Below are 23858 nucleotides of genomic sequence, written 5' to 3' on the forward strand. Positions count from 1 at the left end.
CTAGTTTTGAACTTCCGTCAATTCGGCTTTTCGTGCCCCAGTCCGTTCAGAGACTGCCGTGCTGGACCCCAGACCTTTACCGCAACCAGACAAGGCGCCAGTGTGGCAAGAAGTTCATAAAAAAATCGACTTGCCACATGGCAAGCTCCGAGTGCCCATCGACCGGCCCCAGATGGTGCGTCTTCCTTACTAAGCCGGGGAGTGCTTCATTTAGGGTAACACCCTAGTGGAGTCCACAGGGGTAGTAATTACCACACGGCAGAAGGGAATCAGTCTTGAAACAAGCAATCCTGCCATGGACGATGGTTAACACTGCCATGCACAGATTGACGAAGGCTTTCGTCTCCACCAACTACCTGATGATCCCAAGGGAGTGGAGTCCACAGAGGTAGTAATTACCACACGGCAGGAGGGAATGAATGAATGTTTAACGACACCCCAGCACGAAAAATACATCGGCTATTGGGTGTCAAACTATGGTAATGCAAACAAATAAAGTGATGATCAACATCAATATAAAAATTCAAAATTTAAATAAAAACACAGTGTAAAGAACTGTGCAAAAATACAAATATCACAGATAGATACTGACTTTTATTCAAAATTTTAATTGTATCCCGAAGAAAACGAGGGGATTTGTGCTGTATTGGCCATTCTCAAAGAGAATGTTACACCCCTGCACCACGGTGAGGTTAGCACGCGCAGGAGGGAATCAGTCTTGAAACAAGCAGTCCTGCCACGGCCGATAGATAACACTGCCACCCACAGACTGATGAAGGCTCTCGTCTCCAACTACATGATGATCCCAAGAGAGCTCTGCAAGTCGAAGAAATACCGTCAGCACTTGAACACAGAAGAAAGAAAGAAAGTAAGAAAGAAATGTTTTATTTAACGACGCACTCAAAACATTTTATTTACGGTTATATGGCGTCAGACATATGGTTAAGGACCACACATATATTGAGAGAGGAAACCTGCTGTCGCCACTTCATGGGCTACTCTTTTCGATCAGCAGCAAGGAATCTTTTATATGCACCATCCCACAAACAGGGTAGTACATACCACGGCCTTTGATATACCAGTCGTGGTGGACTGACTGGAACGAGAAATAGCCCAATGGGCCCACCGACGGGGATCGATCCCAGACCGACCACGTATCGAGCGGGCGCTTTACCACTGGGGCTACGTCCCGCCCTTTGAACACAGAAGAGGAAATCACATCACCAGCCTAGCTTAACACAAGAATAAGACGTAGATGCTTGACAGAATGAAGATTGTTCGCGACAACACTGCCCCAATCATCTTGCCAAGTCAATTAATATGATATTTCAAATCACTGTAAGGGACACCAACACCGACATTGAGCAAATTCAAAGCAGATTTTGCAGCTAAAGCTGCCTTTTCATTACCCTATATTGGCAATGGGCCAAAAGATACATTTTCGTTTGAGCATCCCAACTAAAGGATGCTTCAATTTCATGTACTGTAAAGCTTGGAGAGACGAAAGTGAGTCTGTAAAAATAATATATTTGGATGCATATGAATCCTTAATCTATTCCATGGCTATAATGATTTCCAAATGTCAGCAGTAAAGATTTATTCTGAATCGGGCAATCTGATAGAAATGATTGTTTCTGATGGGAAAAACTATAACGGAAGCCACAGAATTCCCATCCCGTGATCCGTCTGTGTAAACAGGAATGTAATCACCGTATCTGTCTTGGATTTCCATGGAATGTTGTTTATAAATAACTGCATCCGTGCAATCTTTCTTCAGATGCACAAGATCGAATACTATTAACGGTGGTTTCATACATCAAGGTGGCAAAACAAAATATGAAGGCGTTTCCATAATGTCGGTTAAATCAATGTTGGAAACTGATAAAAACTGCTGGATGCAATGGCATTCGGCTTCGCATCAAATAAGTTCATATATTTGTTATCAAGCGCCTCATTATATGCAGGATAGTAAATACAGCAGAGAATGTTTTGCACGTGTGGCACTCAAACTAGGTTCATGTGCATGGACGTACAAGCTCTCCACATGAGCTGAAGTATCTGGTTGTGTCTTGGATCTAGCATCTGCAAGTAAAAGTTGCGTGCTGACCCGTACACAGTGCATCCATAGTCAAGTTTTGATCTCACAAGAAATCGATATATGAAGAGCACAACCTTTCGATCTGCTCCCCATTCCATTTTATTAATAACTTTTAAACTGTAGAGGACCTTTATACCCTTTGTTTTAACATATTATAAATGAGGAACAAAAGATGGCCTTCTGTTAAAAATAAACTCCTGAAATTTGAAGGCTGCACAGAGTGGCAATGATTTGCGACTGAATGTGTGGCCTTTTATGATGAACACTGGACAATATTTCTCCCGAATATTCCATGTTTCTTGCACAAAGCATGCAATCGCTGCAACTACTGCTTGGATTGCATTTTTTTCCGAGCTGTTTCATGCACATTTTCTCTGGTTTACATCCAGAATCCATTCACAAATTTATTACTCCAAACAATCCATGTCACAATAACTTTTGCCTTTTAGTATATAATATAATATTTTATTTTATTTTTATGCTTAACTGTTTCCATCAATGAACCTCAAAATTATATTAAAAACACAGTTGGGAAAGTTACAAGTCTATGGTGTCAGTGAATTATTAATCCCATCCTCGTCGCCAGTTCTGTAATGTTCTGGTTCAACAAACTAAAAAAAAAAATATAGTGGCTTTTATTCACTGAAAACATGAGACTTGTCGTCTGCTTGGATATGGCGTAACCATAGGATACACTTCCGGTAATTGTTATATTAACACTTGCGGTAATAGTAACTAAACGATAATAGTTTCTGTATCGCTATTGGTATTGATGCTATAAACATTACACTCTCTAAGACTGTATGTAAAAACTACCAAATGTTTGACATCCAATAGCCGATGATTAATAAATCAATGTGCTCTAGTGGTGTCGTTAAACAAAACAAACGTCTTTAGGTGCACAAATTGTACTCTTAATATGGGCTTCTTTCGAGACAGATTCAACAGGTGCTAGTGTGATAATTGCAGCTTGCACCAGTGTTGAAGTCAATCCCGTCCAGAAGAGCACACATCGTTACATATAGACCACCCACATGTTTACACTGTTTGTTTTTTCAAACTTATGTCCACATTTATTTTTCCAGCTGCAATGGTATTGTCAATGCCGACATATAAACATTAATCTATTTACGATAGAAACAACATAATATCGGTATATTTGTGCCAATAATAGGAAATATGCGATGCTAGTATCTACGTTACTGCCACCTTTCAGAATGTCTACTCTCGATTTGTTTGTTCCTTCTATGTAGTCTAGATAAATAATTTGAAGAGTAATTGTCTATAGCTAAAAGTGCACACAGAACCCATCTCAGTGACTGGACTTCAAGCGAAACCACTAGGGGCGGGACGTAGCCCAGTGGTAAAGCGTTCGCTCGATGCGCGGTCGGTCTGGGATCGATCTCCGTCGGTGGGCCATTGAGCTATTTCCCGTTTCAACCAGTGCACCACGACTGGTATATCAAAGGCCGTGGTGGGTACTACCCTGTCTGTGGGATGGTGCATATAAAAGATCCCTTGCTGCTAATTGAAAAGAGTAGCCCATGAAGTGGCGACAGCGGGTTTCCTCTCTCAATATCTGTGTGGTCCTTAACCATATGTCTGACGATATATAATTTTTAATGATTTGTCTATTTTATATTTATATTATATGTTCAGTGGCTTTTACAGAGAAAAAACGTAGTAAAAGCCATTGATATAAATATAGAATAGACAAATCACTGTGCATACTCGTGCGTTTCCATGGTGAAGATGTTGCAGTTTAGCATGCAACACAGATCATGCCGTTCCAGTGATTACTATAGCTGCCTATAAATATTCGTGGTCTGTATTATGTTAAATAGTTAACCGTGTGTGACGGAACATGCTCTTATATTTTCGCCTGTGGCGATGTTAATTGTTTTAGAGGGCCGTGTGCTGCTTGGTTACGTAATACCCCCGCGCGACGGGGGTCAAGCTGTTCCCAATATGCACTTAGACCAGACCCGTGCTTATAAATCTTAAAGTCTAGACTTTAATAAAGTCCAGACTTTAACGTCATGGCAACGCCATTCAAATAGCATTACGTTAAAGTCTGGACTTTATTAAAGTCTAGACTTTAAGTTTTATAAGCACTGGCCCAGGTGGGCACTTTGTTACGTAATACCTCCGCGCGACCGTACCCCCTAATACACACCCAGGCGGTGTATTCATAGCGGAATGGCGACAGCTAGTCTGACCAATTAAGAAAAAATACCGTCTCTGGGAGTTGTGGGAATATCACATGATAGGTGAGGGACCGCGATGTGCCCCCAGGCGATATATTTGGTAATAAATAGCTAGAATTTTAGAGATATCGGGGAGAAACATTTTGGAAGGCTCCCGGGGAACGTGTCCGTTTGGACTGGTAAATATATATTTCTGCTCTGTTGTATAACCTTGATGTGATTGATGTGTCTTTAAATATTTTAATACTGTATTATACCAATATTATTTAGACAGTGTTTCCGGTAATCTGACGAAGTAAATTGTAGGCTTCACTGTTCTAAAATTATTAAAGCTTAACCAGTCATCCTAGAGGACCTAGGTAAACTGTAGGTTATTGTCTTTATGGTGATATGTACCAGTATTATTTCTGTATTACAAGGTTACTGAATGAGTAGTTAAGGGGTAATTAAAAAATTAACCAGTTAGGAATAGAGTTGTAATTCCTTTATTAATTAAGTTCCCCTGGCAGCGTTTCCCAATTATCACACGTGTGTGTGTTGTATCAGGGTGAAGTGATTAGAATATTGTGTAAACTAGACACCTAGTGATTAACTAATTAAGTGATTAGTTCTGGGTTGTTATTATTATTGTTGTTGTTAATTAATTAACTGCGGCAAATATATTTGTCAGCTTAAGGTTAATACAGATTCCAAAGTGTATTGTGTTTTGTTGTGTTTTCTAGTGAACTAACGTGCTATATATATATATATACTTTATATAAGATCGTATCTCTGATATACCTAGAGCCGAGCCACTCGGGTATTGGACTGCCCGACACAGAGAGATCTAATAGATATATAGTTAGGAGAGATATTTGTATAATCGTGTTTTATTCGGTTACGGGTATTATAGGATCCCCGTGACACCGTGTCTTTACATTAAGCTAGTAACAATCAACATCGATCACAACGTGTTTGCAAAATAGGTATGGCGCATCACCAGAGCACATCAATAATATGCCATTGATGTTTGGGGACGACTGAAGCCCCTGGAGTACTCACTGGCATAGCTAAATTTGCCTCACGAAATTCGTTATACATTCAAACTGGTTTGGCTACACCGAGTGTAACACTATTGTTTCCAGTGTCTAATCTGAATGAGAGGGTTGTATAACACTTGATGATGATTGCCATCAAACTGACCATTCACTGGGGGGACTACCTTCTTTTAGGCCTCACTCTGGTTACTTGTTTAGGGATTGGAATTTTCTTTGGCATACGAGAACGACGAAGATCTACAAGGACGGCTTATTTGCTTGGAGATCGCAAGATTGGGATCGTACCTGTTTCTTTGTCATTATTCGTGACTTTTTTATCAGCCATTGGTTCACTAGGAGTTCCAGCAGAAATGTATTTTTATGGTTCGGGATACTGGATTTGTTTGATTGCACAAAGCACTTGCTACATTGTCAGCATCTATACCCTGATACCGCTTATGTACCCGTTAAACGTTACCAGCATGTATGAGGTATGCAACTTGTCCAAAACTTTAGTTATTTGTTTACTTTATATTTGCTTATTTATTCTCTTTATACACTTTAACAATGGTTATATCATTTAGTGAAAATAAAGCATCTCGGGGTGTTTTAATGAGCATCTGTTGGTGTTTTAATGAACATTCCTCAGAATATTGTCACATTAAATATTAATTTACCAGCTGTGGCTGTAGAAGTTACAGCTCATAAAGCTATTGCTCTGTGTTCAGTTTATTACCTCCTACAAACCATTTTTAATCCTAGAGATCGTACAAACCATTTTTAATCCTAGAGATAATACAAACCATTTTAATGCTAGAGATCGTAAAGATCTTTTTGACCACCTCCCAACTCCCTTTATTATTATGGGCGCGTTTAATGGTCACCACGCTTTGTGGAGATGCGAGGCTGTAAATATTAGAGGTAAACAATTGGAAGACTTAATGCTAAAAAATGATATACATGTACTTTTATTTAATGATAATATCATACATATTTTCATTCTGCTCCTTCACTTCCATAGATTTAACGACTTTGTAGTCTATCACGTTTTGTTGATTTCGTCTGGAAAGTTGGTCTAGACCTCTGTGGTAGTGATCATTTTCCAAATATTCTAGACAATGATGGACCTCCATCCCTTGAAAGGGTTCACAGATGGAAGTTGTACATCAAAGGCAGCACTTGCAACAATTTGTCATTACTGATGCTGATGATCACATATCTTTGTGCACTTCCATTTTGAACATTGCAGATGAAACTATTCCTAAGACTTTGGCTTACCAAAGCATTATCAATAAACCATGGCTTAATGGTACTTGGAAAGATGCAATCACAGAGTGAAATTTGAACCTACTGGAGATAACCTGGATGCATATCGTATTGCTAGGGCTAAGGCTCGCAGAGATACCAGACAGAATAAGAAATCATCTTTGAGCAATTATTATTCCTATTACCAAGCCTGTTAAGGAACCAGTACATCCTACTAGTTATTGCCCTATCGCTTTGACAAGTTGTATTTGTAAAACCATGGAACGAATGACTTATCTGGTAGCTTTAATCTCACAGTTAGCTCACTAACACGGTTAATCATCTTGTTAGATTTGAAAGTTTTGTAGGGAAGCTTTTATCCATAAACAGCATTTGGTATCGGTCTGTTTTGATTTGGAGAAAGCTTACGATACGACGTGGAAGTATGGGATTTTAAAAGATCTCCATGACATGGGCCTGAGAGATTGACTTCCTGGGGGTTTTCTCAATTTTTAAAAGATATATCTTTTAAAGTCTGTGTGGGGTCGACTTTATCTGACATTCACCCACAATAGATGGGTGTACCTCAAGGTAGTATCCTGTCTGTAACTTTATTTTCTGCAAAAATTAACAGCATCACCAAGTGTTTAAAACCTGGTGTTGGTATATGTTGATTATTTTCAGATTTTGTACAGATAATTCAATATCAGTTTCAGCTTTGTTTGAATAACTTCATCAATTGGCAACTGACAATGGCTTTAGGTTCTCAAAGTCAAAGACTGTTTGAGTGCATATCTGCCAGAAAAGACGTTTACACTTAGATCCACAATTCTGGGCAAATATCCGATTCCAGTTATGGGAGAAGACTATATGTCTGGGGGTTATATTTGACAGGAAGATATCTTTTGTGCCCCATCGTAAATATGTTAAAAAGAAGCGCTTAAAACCTCTTAATATTTTAAAACTTATTGGTAATACAGAACAGGGAGCAGAGCGAAAGCTTATGCTCCGTCTGTATAGATCCTTGGTTAGATAAAAACTTTTACTATTTATGCATTGTGTATGGGTCGGCACGCAAGTCGTACTTAACCAGGGACTTAGGCTTTGTCTTGGTGCTTTTAGAACACATGTAGGGAACCTATGCGTTGTTTAGGTGCTCGACGTGCAAAGCTTTCTCTGCAGTATGCCACCAAAATTAAATAATTACTGAAACATCCTACACATAATGCAGTGCTTGATAACAAATAGATGAAGATGTTTGAAGCAAGGCCGAATGATATCGGTTTTTGTCAGTTTCCAACATTGATTTAACATACTATTTGGAAACTCGTTCATAGTTTGTTTTACCATCTTGCTGTATAAAACCACCTACAATTGTGTTTGATCTTGCACATCTGAAGAAAGATCGTACTGATGTTGTATATAAACAATATTTCATATACTTTCAAGACAGGTACTGTGATTACATCTCTGTTTTTTTAGACGGATCACACGACGGGAATTCTGTCGTTTGTACTACCGTGTTTGCCATCAGACACAATAATTTCCACGAGGCTGCCTGATTCAGAATCAATCTTTATAGTGCTGAAGTTTGAACAGTCATTAAAGCCTTAAAAAGAAATAAAGAATGAATCCAAATTTATTATCATCACAGATTTACTTTCGTGTCTACAAGCTTTATGTACTTTGAAGCGGGAACATCATTTAATTGGGATGGTAATAAAAAAGTATGTTTTTTTTTATCCATTGCTAATAAAGACATTGTATTTTGTTGGGAGCCCAGCCATGTTGGCATCAAGGGTAATGCAAAGGCAGATTCAGCTGCAAAGTCTGCGTTGTTTTCTCATGCGAGGGTTGGTGGGCCTTACTGAGTTTAAGCATAGTATTAACCAATCTATGTCTTCAACTTGACAAAATGACTGGAACGGTGCGGTTGTGAACAAGTTTAATTATACCACGAAGGTTTCAAGCATGTCCGCCCCAGGGTTCGGTCTCTGGGAAGACAGGGGCCCAATCCGGGACAGATAATTCTGAATCAAATATTTTACGAGGAAGCATACCCCCGAACCCCATTAGAATTCAGTTACTCAGTCAGCTCCTGCCAATGTCTACTTGCTTTTGCCATGCCTGTCTCAAGGAAAGTAGAACATATATATTTGGTAATAGAAATGTGATTGAATCATTTCGATTCCATCCTGAAATTTTGTTGCAATTTCTGCGTGATACTGAGTTTTATTACAAATGTTAATTTTACTTCTCTGTAATATATTTGTATGTTTTGCACAGTTCTTTAGTAACACTGTTTTAATTTAACTCTTGCATTTTTATATTGTTGTTGTTCATCACTTCATGTTTGCATTTACCATATTTTGACACCGAATAGCCGATGCATTTTTCGTGCTAGGATGTCTTTAAACATTCCTTCCTTCCTTCATTCATTCATTTAGTGGATAAAAATACGTTTGTCTTGTGCATATTAAAGCCTATTATGGGCAGAAATGGTACAGAACTGAGCTTAACTAAAATAATTAGGCTTCAGGTACATAGGCGTACGGACTCCCTTTTTAGAAGGGGGTCAGGCCGATTTTAGCCCGAATTAAACAAAAGTTCCAGAATCTGGATTACAACGTTTATTCATATTAGCATTACTGTCACAGAGCTATATATACCTCCTAATCGTCCAAGTTTTGCATTCTTAAATGCCCTGACAAATATTTTACAATGCTTTTAAACTAGTCACCTTTAAGCAATTCTATAAAAATATAACTGTCGTGGAAATGGGGGTAGGGTCACAAAACGGGTGGATACACACAAAAAGCTGTGAGTCCTGCAATGCTGTCATACATTTTCCATTCCTAGGGATGTAGTCCTTGACAAAAATCACTATGAGCAATCGTCCCCACAGGTGGTACCAAGTGGCCAAATTTTGGGTCCTGGTTCATGGACTAATAGGGTTGCAAACGCATCGGAACGCATTTTACAGAATTACAACTAAACTAATATCATTTTGACCAAATGTTTCTATTGAGTTTGCTCGATTTGATGATTTTCTCCCTGTCTCGTTCTTTTATGTTCAGGTATGTTTTATCATTTACTGAATGACTTAACACTGAGTGTACCAAGGTTCTGTACCTATGTAAAACCGAGCATTCTAGTAGTTGATCCAACGCATAATCCAGATATACCACAATATTGTAGGCATGCTTACCGCCATTAATACATTGTGACCTGATTGTCTTCGTCCGCAAAAATAATACATGTAAATGTTGTCCGAGCTGTGAAGATGAACCCTATCACCACCACCACCACCAACAACTAAACTCAAAACAAACAAATACCCCTAACACATATCTCTAACACATACCCCTAACAAAAACAAAACAAAACAAAACAACAACATGGACGTGCTCGCCGCAATGCTTGCTTTATAATGTATTTCTAATACTAATGTACGTAGTGTCAACTATTTTAAGGAAGTAGTGTGATTATAAATTACATCATGCTAGGCATCAGGTCTCGAAATTAATTTGGTTTCCGGCCTAACGGCCGCAATTACAATTTTGCAAACCTGTGTAATCTACAGATTGTTGTTATAGTTTTCAATGACTGTAACACTTGATTGATGCAATGACGTCACAGCTCGCCAATTATCGATGACCAAATAGGGAACCTTGAAATGATCATCACCATTCACCAATCACAAGCTTCATCACTATTCACCTATTCTCGGACTCATCATCGTCACCATCCACTGATCATCACTATTATCACCACTGTCGCTATGACCATTGACTGGTCGTCACTATTATCACCACTGTCGCTATGACCATTGACTGATCATCACTATTATCACCACTGTCGCTATGACCACTGACTGATCATCACTATTATCACCACTGTCGCTATGACCATTGCCTGGTCGTCACTATTATCACCATTGTCGCTATGACCATTGACTGATCATCACTATTATCACCACTGTCGCTATGACCACTGACTTATCATCACTATTATCACCACTGTCGCTATGACCACTGACTGATCATCACTATTATCACCACTGTCGCTATGACCACTGACTGATCATCACTATTATCACCACTGTCGCTATGACCACCAACTGGTCATCACTATTATCACCACTGTCGCTATGACCATTGACTGATCATCACTATTATCACCACTGTCGCTATGACCATTGACTGATCATCACTATTATCACCACTGTCGCTATGATCATTGACTGATCATCACTATTATCACCACTGTCGCTATGACCACCGACTGATCATCACTATTATCACCACTGTCGCTATGACAACTGACTGATCATCACTATTATCACCACTGTCGCTATGACCACCGACTGATCATCACTATTATCATCACTGTCGCTATGACCACCGACTGATCATCACTATTATCACCACTGTCGCTATGACCACCGACTGATCATCACTATTATCACCACTGTCGCTATGACAACTGAATGATCATCACTATTATCACCACTGTCGCTATGACCATCCACTGATCATCACTATTATCACCACTGTCGCTATGACCATCGATTGATCATCACTATTATCACCACTGTCGCTATGACCATTGACTGATCATCACTATTATCACCACTGTCGCTATGACCATTGACTGATCATCACTATTATCACCACTGTCGCTATGACCACCGAGTGATCATCACTATTATCACCACTGTCGCTATGACAACTGACTGATCATCACTATTATCACCACTGTCGTTATGACCACCGACTGATCATCACTATTATCATCACTGTCGCTATGTCCACCGACTGATCATCACTATTATCACCACTGTCGCTATGACCACCGACTGATCATCACTATTATCACCACTGTCGCTATGACAACTGACTGATCATCACTATTATCACCACTGTCGCTATGACCATCCACTGATCATCACTATTATCACCACTGTCGCTATGACCATCGACTGATCATCACTATTATCACCACTGTCGCTATGACCATCGACTGATCATCACTGATCAAAGTTGGTTTTGTTTCATGACACCATTAGCGTAGATTGATTTAACAATTATCATGGTCATCACCATCGTTATTATAACCATTCACGATCATCATCGTCCTTATCACTAGCTACTCGTATATCGTGGATGGTTGTCGTGGATGGAACGTCGCCATTAGACCAGTGGCCTTTATCATAAAAAGCACAGTGGCGTTTGCAGGCACCACGGAATTGTTCCGTCATTTCACGAAGTCCGCACATTTTAGCGGTTACGCACACAGCTACGCTCGTTCATGTTTTGTTTTCCATTTACTACAAGAGATCCCGAAAATACCACACAATCGAGGAAAATGTAGTTTAGGTGTGTGCGTGTTAAAGACGCACTCGACACATTTTAAGGATCGAAAGTATGGTTAAGGATCACAGAGATGGTTAACAACAAGGGATTGTTATGGACACCATATCACCCACAGGCTTTGTTATACCAGTTGTGGGGCACTGGCTGGAACGAAAAATCGCCCAAAATGGGCCACCCTAGGGGTCGATCCAAAACTGATCACGCATCAGGCGAGCGCCATGCGACGGGGTTACGTCACGCCCCTAAAATACAATACAATACAATGTAACAACAAACACAATATAATACACTTCGATATATTATAATACGATACATTTATAACATTTCAGTCCAATACATGTATTTATGACTTTTAACGACGTTTTGAGATGGGACGTAGCCCAGTGGTACAGTGCTCGCTTGATGCGCGGTCGGTCTGGGATCGATCCCCGTCGGTGGGCCCATTGGGCTATTTCTCGTTCCAGCCAGTGTACCAGGACTGGTATATCAAAGGCCGTGGTATGTGCTATCCTGTCTATTGGATGGTGCATATAAAATATCCCTTGCTGCTAATTGAAAAGAGTAGCCCATGAAGTGGCGACAGCGGGTTTCCTCTCTCAATATATGTATTGTCCTTAACCATATGTCCGACGCCATATAACCGTAAATAAAATGTGTTAAGTGCGTTGTTAAATAAAATATTTCCTTCCTTCATTGATGTCTACACCGTTTGTGTTAGTAATTTTATAATTGTACATTGATGCTGATCATCATATAACTTACACCCCTTCTAACGACGTTTTTGATGCTTTAATACAATATTTGACATTTCATTCTAATATTTTTGTAGTGTTTTAACAATCTTGATGTAATCTTTTAATACACAATTTGAGTGTAATAATACAGTGATTGTTTCGTTCCAGTATTTGGGTCTGCGTTACGAGTCGTCTGTCGTGAGAGTGCTGGGAACGTGTGTGGGCATGCTGCAGACAGTAAGTCTATAATATTATTATACATTGCAGCAGTATCTCTCAGCAGTCTCAATATTTGAACAATACAACAGTACCTCCCAACATCTTAACATTACAACAGTACCCATCAACATTTTAACATTACAGAAGTACCTCTCACCATGTCAACATTGCAACAGTACCTCTGGTTATTTTAATATTACAGGAGAACCCTCAACGTGTTAACATTACAGCAGTACCCCTCAGCATGTTAACATTACAGAAGTACCTCTCACCATGTCAACATTACGACAGTACCTCTGGTTATTTTAATATTACAGGAGAACCCTCAACGTGTTAACATTACAGCAGTACCCCTCAACATGTTAACATTACAGAAGTACCAATCAACATTTTAACATTACAGAAGTACCTCTCACCATGTCAACATTGCGACAGTACCTCTGGTTATTTTAACATTACTGGAGAACCCTCAACATGTTAACATTACAGCAGTACCCCTCAACATTTTAACATTACAGAAGTACCTCTCACCATGTCAACATTGCGACAGTACCTCTGGTTATTTTAATATTACAGGAGAACCCTCAACGTGTTAACATTACAGCAGTACCCCTCAACATGTTAACATTACAGAAGTACGCATCAACATTTTAACATTACAGAAGTACCTCTCATCATGTCAACATTGCGACAGTACCTCTGGTTATTTTAACATTACAGGAGAACCCTCAACATGTTAACATTACAGCAGTACCCCTCAACATTTTAACATTACAGAAGTACCTCTCACCATGTCAACATTGCGACAGTACCTCTGGTTATTTTAATATTACAGGAGAACCCTCAACGTGTTAACATTACAGCAGTACCCCTCAACATGTTAACATTACAGAAGTACCCATCAACATGTTAACATTACAGAAGTACCCATCAACATTTTAACATTACAGAAGTACCTCTCATCATGTCAACATTGCGACAGTACCTCTGGTTATTTTAACATTACAGGAGAACCCCCCAACATGTTAACATTACAGAAGTACCCATCAACATTTTAACATTACAGAAGAACCTCTCATCATGTCAACATTGCGACAGTACCTCTGGTTATTTTAACATTACAGGAGAACCCTCCAACATGTTAACATTACAGAAGTACCCATCAACATTTTAACATTACAGAAGTACCTCTCATCACGTCAACATTGCGACAGTACCTCTGGTTATTTTAACATTACAGGAGAACCCCCCAACATGTTAACATTACAGAAGTACCCATCAACATTTTAACATTACAGAAGGACCTCTCATCATGTCAACACTGCGACAGTACCTCTGGTTATTTTAACATTACAGGAGAACCCTCCAACATGTTAACATTACAGAAGTACCCATCAACATTTTAACATTACAGAAGTACCTCTCATCACGTCAACATTGCGACAGTACCTCTGGTTATTTTAACATTACAGGAGAACCCTCCAACATGTTAACATTACAGAAGTACCCATCAACATTTTAACATTACAGAAGTACCTCTCATCATGTCAACATTGCGACAGTACCTCTGGTTATTTTAACATTACAGGAGAACCCTCAACATGTTAACATTACAGAATGTTAGACAAAATAGGTAAATTACCTCAATTTTGAAATTCCTTCGTATTTAAAGATATGAAATATTCCACACAAAATACAATAAAATATTTTAACAATGCACATTGTCTTTTATCTGTGTTTATGTGGTTCATTCGGATGTTACAATTTAGCAAAAAAAGGGCTAAATATACTATTTTAAATTTATTGAAAACATATACACTGTGTGTATAAATGACATATATAAGGAACCAACTGTCCCCCCTCACTCGTCCCCAATGTGCAGCACATGCCAGGTCAGAACTTGCAAACAATATTTGTAAGGAAGCCCTAATTGAGAGAATGTGTTAAATTTTATGATTTCCAAAAGCGAATAGCCATTTTCTTGTCTTGTTTACTTTTTACAGTGGTGACATGCATTTGTACCACGAGGGGCGGAGAGAGAGAGAGAGAGAGAGAGAGAGAGAGAGAGAGAGAGAGAGAGAGAGAGAGAGAGAGAGAGAGAGAGAGAGAGAGAGAGAGAGAGAGACCCCAACGAAAGAAAACAAACAAACAAACATAAAAAAATACTCGTAATAAACACAACAAACAACAACAAACAAACATAAAACCCCAAAACAAAACAAAACAAACAAGACTACTTTGGTGTTATGATTATTTTTGTTTCTTTCAGTTGGCCTACATGTCAGTTTGTTTACTGGCTCCTGCACTAGCCCTGCAAGCAGGTAATATTAACTACACCAGTTATAAACATAACGCGGTGTACATCTTTAAAAATGCTGTTTGTTTACAATTTATTTTGATTTAGGGACTTGGGCCAATGTAAGACTCGGCATTACAGGAAACCAGGTACCATTTTCAGATAACATTGTAAGCCTAGTTTTGCACGTACACGTAAATCTAACACTAAGCTTCAGTTCGTATTACTATTAACCGTACAACAAATGTAGTTTCATATACACATATTTCATTTTCTTTTGTTCTTAAAATGCTTCATCTTTCGTAATGATGGACAAATAAAAATTGATTGAAATAAGTGCCAAACTCGTGTAAACGTATGCCATGTATAATAGCTGGTCGCAGACGTAAACTTGTGATGTTTGTGAAATTGGCTCCAGTACACAAATGCGAACCCTGTACCTCCCAGCCTTAAAACCGATGGTCTAACCAGAAGACCACCGAATCTATTGGTGTCAGCATTTTATATTCTACAAGGATCAATATGTGACGTCATAAAAGCCAATCAAGGATTGCACACACAATGCAATTTGCCACTACTGGATTTAATATATAATGCACGCACACACACACACACACACACACACACACACACACACACACTGATCGTTATCCTGAAATCGGCTATCTCGACAGTCCAGTGTATGGAAATAATGGTGACATGGCCATTGGCGTACCCATTGGGGAGGGCACTCGCATCGGTAGCAACCCACCAGCTATTGGGCGACAGGCTAATATAAAGGGTGGTAGGGAAAAAACCAGGTGTGAATGGAGGCATTGCCACTAACAACGTTTATACTTATTTCGAATACAAATGTCTCTCTTTTACAGTTGTCGGGATGAAGATGTGGCTATCGGTGTTAGTAGTTGGTATAGTGGGTACAGTCTATACCAGTTTGGTGAGTGTATTGTAAACTTTATATTTCTATCAATATTACACTACCAATATGGGACAGAAATGCGCATCTCTTTTTCGCAAACATTTAGTACATTTAATTTTTTTTTAAACTTTCTAAAAACATACTTGCGAACATGCAGTCAATATCCAATGCTTAGCACAATAAACATTTTTGCACCCAATCTGTTTATTCTCATTTCTATATCCGTTCCTATACACAACGGGATATTTTCCCCACCCCAACCACTATTGATTTATCAGTATACAACAATACATTGCAGTACTGTTGTACGATTGACACGTGTGCACCATCATATCATTACGTCATGACAATTTACTGTGGTATGTTTCACGTCCACTCCATTACGTTAGTATAACTTTGACACTAAGAGTCGAATAATGCTGTTTGAATGAGTAAATGTGATATGTTTTCAGGGCGGTATTAAAAGTGTAGTGTGGACGGACACGTTTCAAGCAGTAATCATGTTTATCGGAATGATCACCCTTTTGGTAAAGGTAGGTGTACGCATTTTGTTGTCTAAACAGAGGGGCGGGATGTAGCCCAGGGATAAAGCACTCGACTGATGCGCGGTCGGTCTAGGATCGATCCCAGTCGGTGACCCTATTGGGTTATTTCTCGTCCCAGCCAGTGTACCAGGACTGATATCACAAACTGCTTCTTTCTGCCTTTATTCATGTCAGTGCAAAATATTGTCTAGTCATATAGCAATATTATAATTACCCCATTGGTGAGCACAATTTGTACTGTGATGTCTCTTGAGTCCCACATTAATGAATGCACTAGTATGCATTAGAAGGAAGCTCCACGCGCAGCCCAAATCCTGTTCTTGGCATGCCCATGATAAGTTGGAAGTGTCTGTGCATCCACAATAAACAACACTGCATGATCAGTGTCAACAGAACATATTAAGATATCTTGTAATGATTATGATAGGATGCCTGCGCCACACACTGGTGTCAGCCTGTTGTGGTTTCATGGATAGGACGAGGTGACATAAAATTGTCGATAGTACAGAGGACATCTTTAGCACGTTGCTTTCCATCCTCAGCAAATGCATAAAAGAGACTGAAAACCAGCAGCCCCGCTACTGTCAATACGCAGAACATCCTTCTAGTTTCCAGGTTTGGGTGCAACTCTACTAATGCGTTTGCATGTCCTCGCTCACACTGTCCTCCAAAAATTACCATAAGCTCGAATATACCCTTTAGTCCTCTTCCATTGGATCTGTTTGGCAATAGCATAATTATTGCGGGTTAACTGCATTATTGCCCACATTCACAGAATGCTGATCATGGCCACGGAATAGGCAGCATGGTCAACAACAGGAAACAGTGAAGTGCGTGAGATTATTCGTTATCCAATGACTGTCGGTTTGCTTAGTATATATCCCAAGATGACACTGCATTTTCAACATTTTTTATATCCTCGAGCACTTATTGAACATTAGGGGCGGGACTTAGCCTAGTGGTAAAGCGTTCGCTTGATGCGCGGTCGGTCTGGATCGACCCCCGTTGGTGGACCCATTGGTCTATTTCTCGTTCCAGCCAGTGCTCCACAACTGGTTAACAAAGGCCGTGGTATGTACTATCCTGTCTATGGGATGGTGCATATAAAAGATCCCTTGCTGCAAATCGAAAAGAGTAGCCAATGAAGTGGCGACAGCGGGTCTCTCTCTCAACATCTGTGTGGTCCTTAACCATATGTCTGACGTCATATAACCGTAAATAAAATGTGTTGAGTGCGTTGTTAAATAAAACTTTTTTTTTTATTGAACATTATTTCTCATCAAGGGCGTTACACCTGGAGCTGAACGAGCTGCTTCTTCATTTTACATAAAACTGGAGGTACATCAGTAGGTTTTTATACATGGCTTTAACGTGCATAACTGTTAGATACAAGTACATCACGGCGCATGTGCACACATGAGTACTTTCAGGTGACTCAATATCTGAAAATGATCTGTAGATATATTAGATTACATATCTGCTACATGTTTTTGCTTTTATCACAACTGTGTGTTTATGGAAACCGGAGTTATAGTAATAAACTACATTTTAAGGTAGCCATTGTCAATTACAAGATGGATACATACTGTGCGAATTAAATTAATATTCATTTCAACGTTCAATATATTCCAGCATATAAATCATATTTATAGATACCCTGTATACTCATAACAAAAACAATATATTGGCTTTAACGTCCACAACGTCCATAGCCAGTACAAAGAAACCCTAGATCAATTCAGCATAACTGCGAATGCGCACACGTGTACGATATCAGGTGACCTAATATCTGAAAACTCTCTCTCTCTCTCTCTCTCTCTCTCTCTCTCTCTCTCTCTCTCTCTCTCTATATATATATATATATATATATATATATATATATTTACATATCTGGTAAGTTTTGTTTTTATTACAACTATGTTTTTTTGTTTATTTAAACCAGTTATAATAATAGATCTGAAAACCGTTATTAATTTTAAAGTAGTCCTTTTCAATTTCACGATGGCTACCTACGGTGCGAATTAATTTGATATTAATTCAACTTTCAGTATATTCCTCCATATGAATATTAATTTTAAAAACGCCCTCAATTCTCAATGAAAACAATATATTGGCTTTAATGTCCACAGCCGGTTGACACAGGCCCTAAGTCAATTCAACTTCACCGTTAATGTGCACATATGTACGATTTCAAGTAACCCAGTATCTGGAATTTTTTTTTTTATATATCAGTCTATATATCTGCCAAGTTATCAGAAAATGTACAATTTTTACATTATTTGAAGCTATGCCCGCCTACTAAAATATTTGAATTATGTGTTTTTACAAAAACATACTGGGCCACGTGACCCGATATTCCCCAAACTGTGACCACTTTTGGCCACGACACCAGGGCGTATAATAAACTAGTAAGCTATCAAATGAACTACGATGTAGCGATATAACTTTGGTACCAGTTTTGAGAAAAGAAAATGTGGAAAGTTTGGGTAAAAAAATTAAAAAATGTGTGACTACTTTACAGGTGGTGTTTTGCATTCGATATGTCCAGGATTCAGTTTGTGTATTAAGGAAATTGTCACCATTCATCCAAAGATACTATTAAAACGATCAAAATACTGTCAAAACAAATTCAATATAGTTTATATTGCATATCATATTATTGTATACTGATTCATAGAAATATTTGATGAAGCTGCATGAACACAAATGTTAAAAGTAACAATCTCGTATGAAACATTAATAATTAAAATGATTGTACTATTCACCAGGGAGTATTCGAGGTGGGAGGACTGAAGAACATGGTCGAAATTGCAAACTCACACGGTCGGATAATCTTCGATGAGTAAGTAGCACATCATGTAATACACATACTAATATTTACATATGTAAACATAAATTCCTATCTATAGCTAGTTCCAGGTTGCCTACACGTGCTACCGTATCATATTTAAAATCTGTTGTTTAAGAAATTAAGGCATAATGTACAGGCCAAAGGACAATACGACCATTATCAATTTAGAATATTTCAGTTTTAATGTTTGAAAATGAAAAAAATAAAAGTTATATGGAATTAAAATTGGTACATTTAATGAGCTGAATAGGTCAATCATATTTCACCTCCAAAATGGCTTGTGCATGATGGTCCAGAAATCAGAGGGTATACTCTAATTGGATATACTCACGACAAAACATTGAAATGAAATTAATATTGTGCTTGCAGCATTCGTGTAGACCCGCGCGTACGTCACACAGTTTGGTCGTTGACAATAGGCGGATTCTTCAACTGGTTCGTCTGCAGTTTCAACCAGTCGACAGTTCAACGTTTATGTTCAGTTAGAACTATGAGAGGTGCTAAAATGTACGTATCCATAGAAATCAAAAATATATATCCACAGGTTTAATGTTTCTATACCATTAACATGTGGACGTGTTTTAAGATTCCTTCAGAAACCAAAGAAACCCACACAGGCACATCTACTGAATGGAGTAAAAATAAAAAGGATATCAAGACAGATTAATGGGTTTTTTTCTGTAAATGAACCACCTGAATGATTCGTTGGTGCATTCTACCACGAAAATGATAAAACATCCTTTGGACTTTTACAAATATCCAAACGTCAGTATGCTAATAGTTTTTTTATTTTCAATTTTCAAATAGATCGATAATTTATAGCACAAAATACTAGTGACTTCTCATCGGAAAGTAGTAAAAATTATATAAATGTCGAGACAGATATGCTCATTCAGGAGAGAAGTTCAATTAACAAAACAATTATTATTTAAGCATACTATCGATCCGTCCTTGTATTGTTACTCTTAACTAACGTTTTTTAAAGATTGCTATATAGATGGGGGAAAGACGGCAGTTAGAGTTAGTTTAAATTGGGGAAAAGACGGAAGTTAGAGTTAGTTTACAAAGTTAACTGTTATATTATTTAATATCTATATACAGGATCATGAAATTGTTCATCTCAGCTAACATTACCGAGATGACAGCGTTAAATCTTTCTTCTTCAGAGCGTATTTTCTGAACGCACCTCTCCTCATTGTATACGGAAGTATCCTGTTATGTTCCGGAATCGTCGTTTTCTCGTATTTCTACTCGAACGGTTGTGACCCGTATGAGGCTGGTCTAATCCAGAACCAAAATCGAGTACGTATGTGGATGGTGGGCGAACATTGAGACACAAACGTCGCCATGTAGCCCATTAACCTATTGTATGCACTTACGGGCTGAGATCAATTCGTGGAAAGAGGCCCAGGACCCCATTCCAAGAAGCGATCATATAACGCCAAGATTGTCACGAGTCCCCAGCCTACACCACTGATGAATGTAATACTATTTAAATTGTCAAGCATGTCTTAAGAATGGCAGTCTTCCTGCAGACAGCGCAAAAGGATATATCGACCTAAGTTCATCTGAATTTGAACGCATACATTATATGAACATAAAGCAGTCTCATTAAAACGTTACGCTCAGGTATATAAATCTTGTTGGCTGCATACAAATGACCCATTGACAGCTAAACATTATTAACCGAGTTAATAATGGTAAATATGAAATGTGTTTATAACATGAATATTATGTATAAGTTAAACACACACACACACACACACACACACACATCGCACAGATACATATATATGGTCGATTCCAACGAAAAGGGCAATTCTTTCTTATTTTGATTGGAAATACATAATAAAATTTGAATATATGAAAATTCATTGGCAATAATCAAAACAGTACCAATTATTTTCAATATTAAAAAAGATGTTTATTATTAACAAAATTTATTAACGGACATGTTTGTTAATTTAGTTCAAAATACAAATGCCAAAAGAACTGACATTATATGTGTATTTATTATATAACATTAATGCATTTGTAGATAACACAGTCAGAGTTGTTCCAACGAACTGTAACCAAATAAACAAATTCTAAGCCATTAAAGAGACATTCCTGAGTTTGCTATACTTTTAAACATGTTATCGACTAACAGAGACTTTTTTAACGATTGTAATTACATATCAAATATATTTTTCTGCATAAAATATTAGTGGCTGTATATTAAACGTGTTTCTGATCGTTCTAATATTTGTACTAGGTTAAATTTCATTTTATTTCCTAAAATATAATTTTTTCGTACGTACGAAATTATTAAAAATTTTGAAGACAAAATCCAGTTTGGGCTTCTTGCAAATATTAAGACGACCAGAAACACATTGAATATACAGACACTGATATTCTAAACAAGAAAATATATCTAATATTTTTAATCGTAAAACTATTTTATTAGTCGGAAATATCTTACACTGCAGCAAACTCGGGAATGTCCCTTTAATTTATTGTTTCTCCTTTTCATTCAATCACTAACTGCAAACATTTCGTATAAAATGCCGTGGAGGCTTATTTTTTAACATCATAATGTTTGCCGTGGTCATTTTCTGAATTTCCAGGATTGGCTGCAACTATTCCGGTCTCTCTCCCTTCTTAATAGATGTTCCCAAGGTGACACTGGGAGATTTTAAATGTAACTTATGTATCATTGTAATATTAAAGTGGACTTCGGCATCAGGATCGTTTCGGCAGTCACATGTTATGGGTTTTGTTTCATTTTATTTATGCAGGTGATGCCTTATTTTGTGATGCAAGTCTTAGCTGAGCTTCCAGGTGTGACAGGACTGTACGTATCCATGCTTTTCAGTGCATCTCTTAGGTGAGTCAACTTCACTAATCTAGAAAGACTCGTGTAATAATTCACATTCTTGTAACACGAACATGTAAAATCGACCATATATATTATTGAGTGAAACAGTGGGGGTTATGAAAATCATGTAACATCGACGTTTATATTACCAAGTTGAGCAGTAGTATCTATGAACATGTAACATCGCCCATATACATTAGAGTCAAATCTTGGGGGTTATTAAAATTATGTAATGTCGATCATTATATTACTATAGAGAGTTGAGCAGTAGCATTTATGGACATGTAACACCCTCCATATATTGAACATCATGCGACATGGACTATTATATTATTGAGTTTAGCAGTAGTATTACTTAAAACATTATTTTATTGCCCCAGATTAAATGTAACATGCTCATACTCATCCGTGTACATATATATATATATATATATATATATATATATATATATATATATATATATATATCAGAGATGGGGCGATTACTTGACAAAAGTAATCGATTACGATTACGATTACTTTAGAATGTCACGATTACGATTACGATTACGATAAGACAATTGAAAGTAATCGATTACGATTGCGAATACATTGTCTAGCAATCATGATTATAATCATGATTACATTTCCACAAATCTACACAAATAATGAAATGATGTTACCACCATGAAGTTATGCACTTTATTTTACCGATTTCGTTCATTGAAAGACATAATGGATAATTTAGGATTATTTATTAAATTATTTCAAACATTTATAAACGTATGCATATAGCAGGGAGGGAATCAGTTTCCAAAACCAGATTTATTATTCTTAAATTTGGATAATTGACGAAAAGGTACCCATAACCATAGGTATAATTATTGTATCAATGCATAACATATATATTTTGTTATATTATTGAAATAAGCTGTAATTAGTAATTGCAAACTGTCTGATCACTATTACTTTAATTTTTTAAATCTATAAATGAAGAAATAAAGAACGGAAGAACGAACAGAAAAGAACAAACAAGTAAATAAATAATTAAATTGATATCTGCATACATGTACATGTGCACAAGTTCTAAAAATGACTATTATTAATGAATCGATTTGCAGTCATGCTTGCTTTGTGCCATATTATAAGGATCCAATTGTATCGGTGAAAATTGCAAGCATCTTGGTCTGGGTGTGTTTATTTTGGTATCATTACACGCGCCGCGTTTCGTAGAACATCTATTAAAATCAGCTTTCGGGAATTTTTATAAGACGTATTAATATTTTAAGCCATTTTAAAGGAAAATAAACCAAGTGACAGACTACTTTCAACTGGGTGTTTGCTTAATTAGTTACGTTATTTGTAGTTGTGTCTGCGACAGGGTGAGGATGACTTCCCATGGATTCAAGCTTGATACGACTGGCTGGCTGCCCGTCTGCAGTCGTAACCACTATCAAAAGAAAAGAAAGTTTGCCACGGTACCATCGGTGGACTTTCACACCTTTGACAAAACGAGA

General features: G+C 37.8%; 1 protein-coding gene across 1 annotated transcript; it reads left to right on the forward strand.

The window, feature by feature from the left end:
• Nucleotides 1–772: 772 nt before the first annotated feature.
• On the forward strand, nt 773–22375 carry LOC121383759 (sodium-coupled monocarboxylate transporter 2-like). Its single transcript, XM_041513856.1, has 8 exons — nt 773–868; nt 12844–12912; nt 15164–15215; nt 16060–16127; nt 16562–16642; nt 19423–19496; nt 20672–20807; nt 22283–22375. Exons 1-8 carry the CDS (start codon nt 773–775, stop codon nt 22373–22375), a joined length of 669 nt encoding a protein of 222 aa, XP_041369790.1.
• Nucleotides 22376–23858: the final 1483 nt, after the last annotated feature.

The sequence above is a fragment of the Gigantopelta aegis genome, chromosome 10, assembly GCF_016097555.1.
Source record: "Gigantopelta aegis isolate Gae_Host chromosome 10, Gae_host_genome, whole genome shotgun sequence".
In the NCBI taxonomy this organism is placed as follows: domain Eukaryota; kingdom Metazoa; phylum Mollusca; class Gastropoda; order Neomphalida; family Peltospiridae; genus Gigantopelta; species Gigantopelta aegis.

Excerpts from the sequence above, each read along its gene's own strand:
- LOC121383759 (XM_041513856.1), top strand. The coding sequence starts at position 773 with ATGAAGGCTCTCGTCTCCAACTACATGATGATCCCAAGAGAGCTCTGC. Across the intron at positions 12,913-15,163 it reads GTGTGGGCATGCTGCAGACA|TTGGCCTACATGTCAGTTTG; the intron begins GTAAGTCTATAA and ends TGTTTCTTTCAG. Across the intron at positions 20,808-22,282 it reads TAATCCAGAACCAAAATCGA|GTGATGCCTTATTTTGTGAT; the intron begins GTACGTATGTGG and ends TTATTTATGCAG.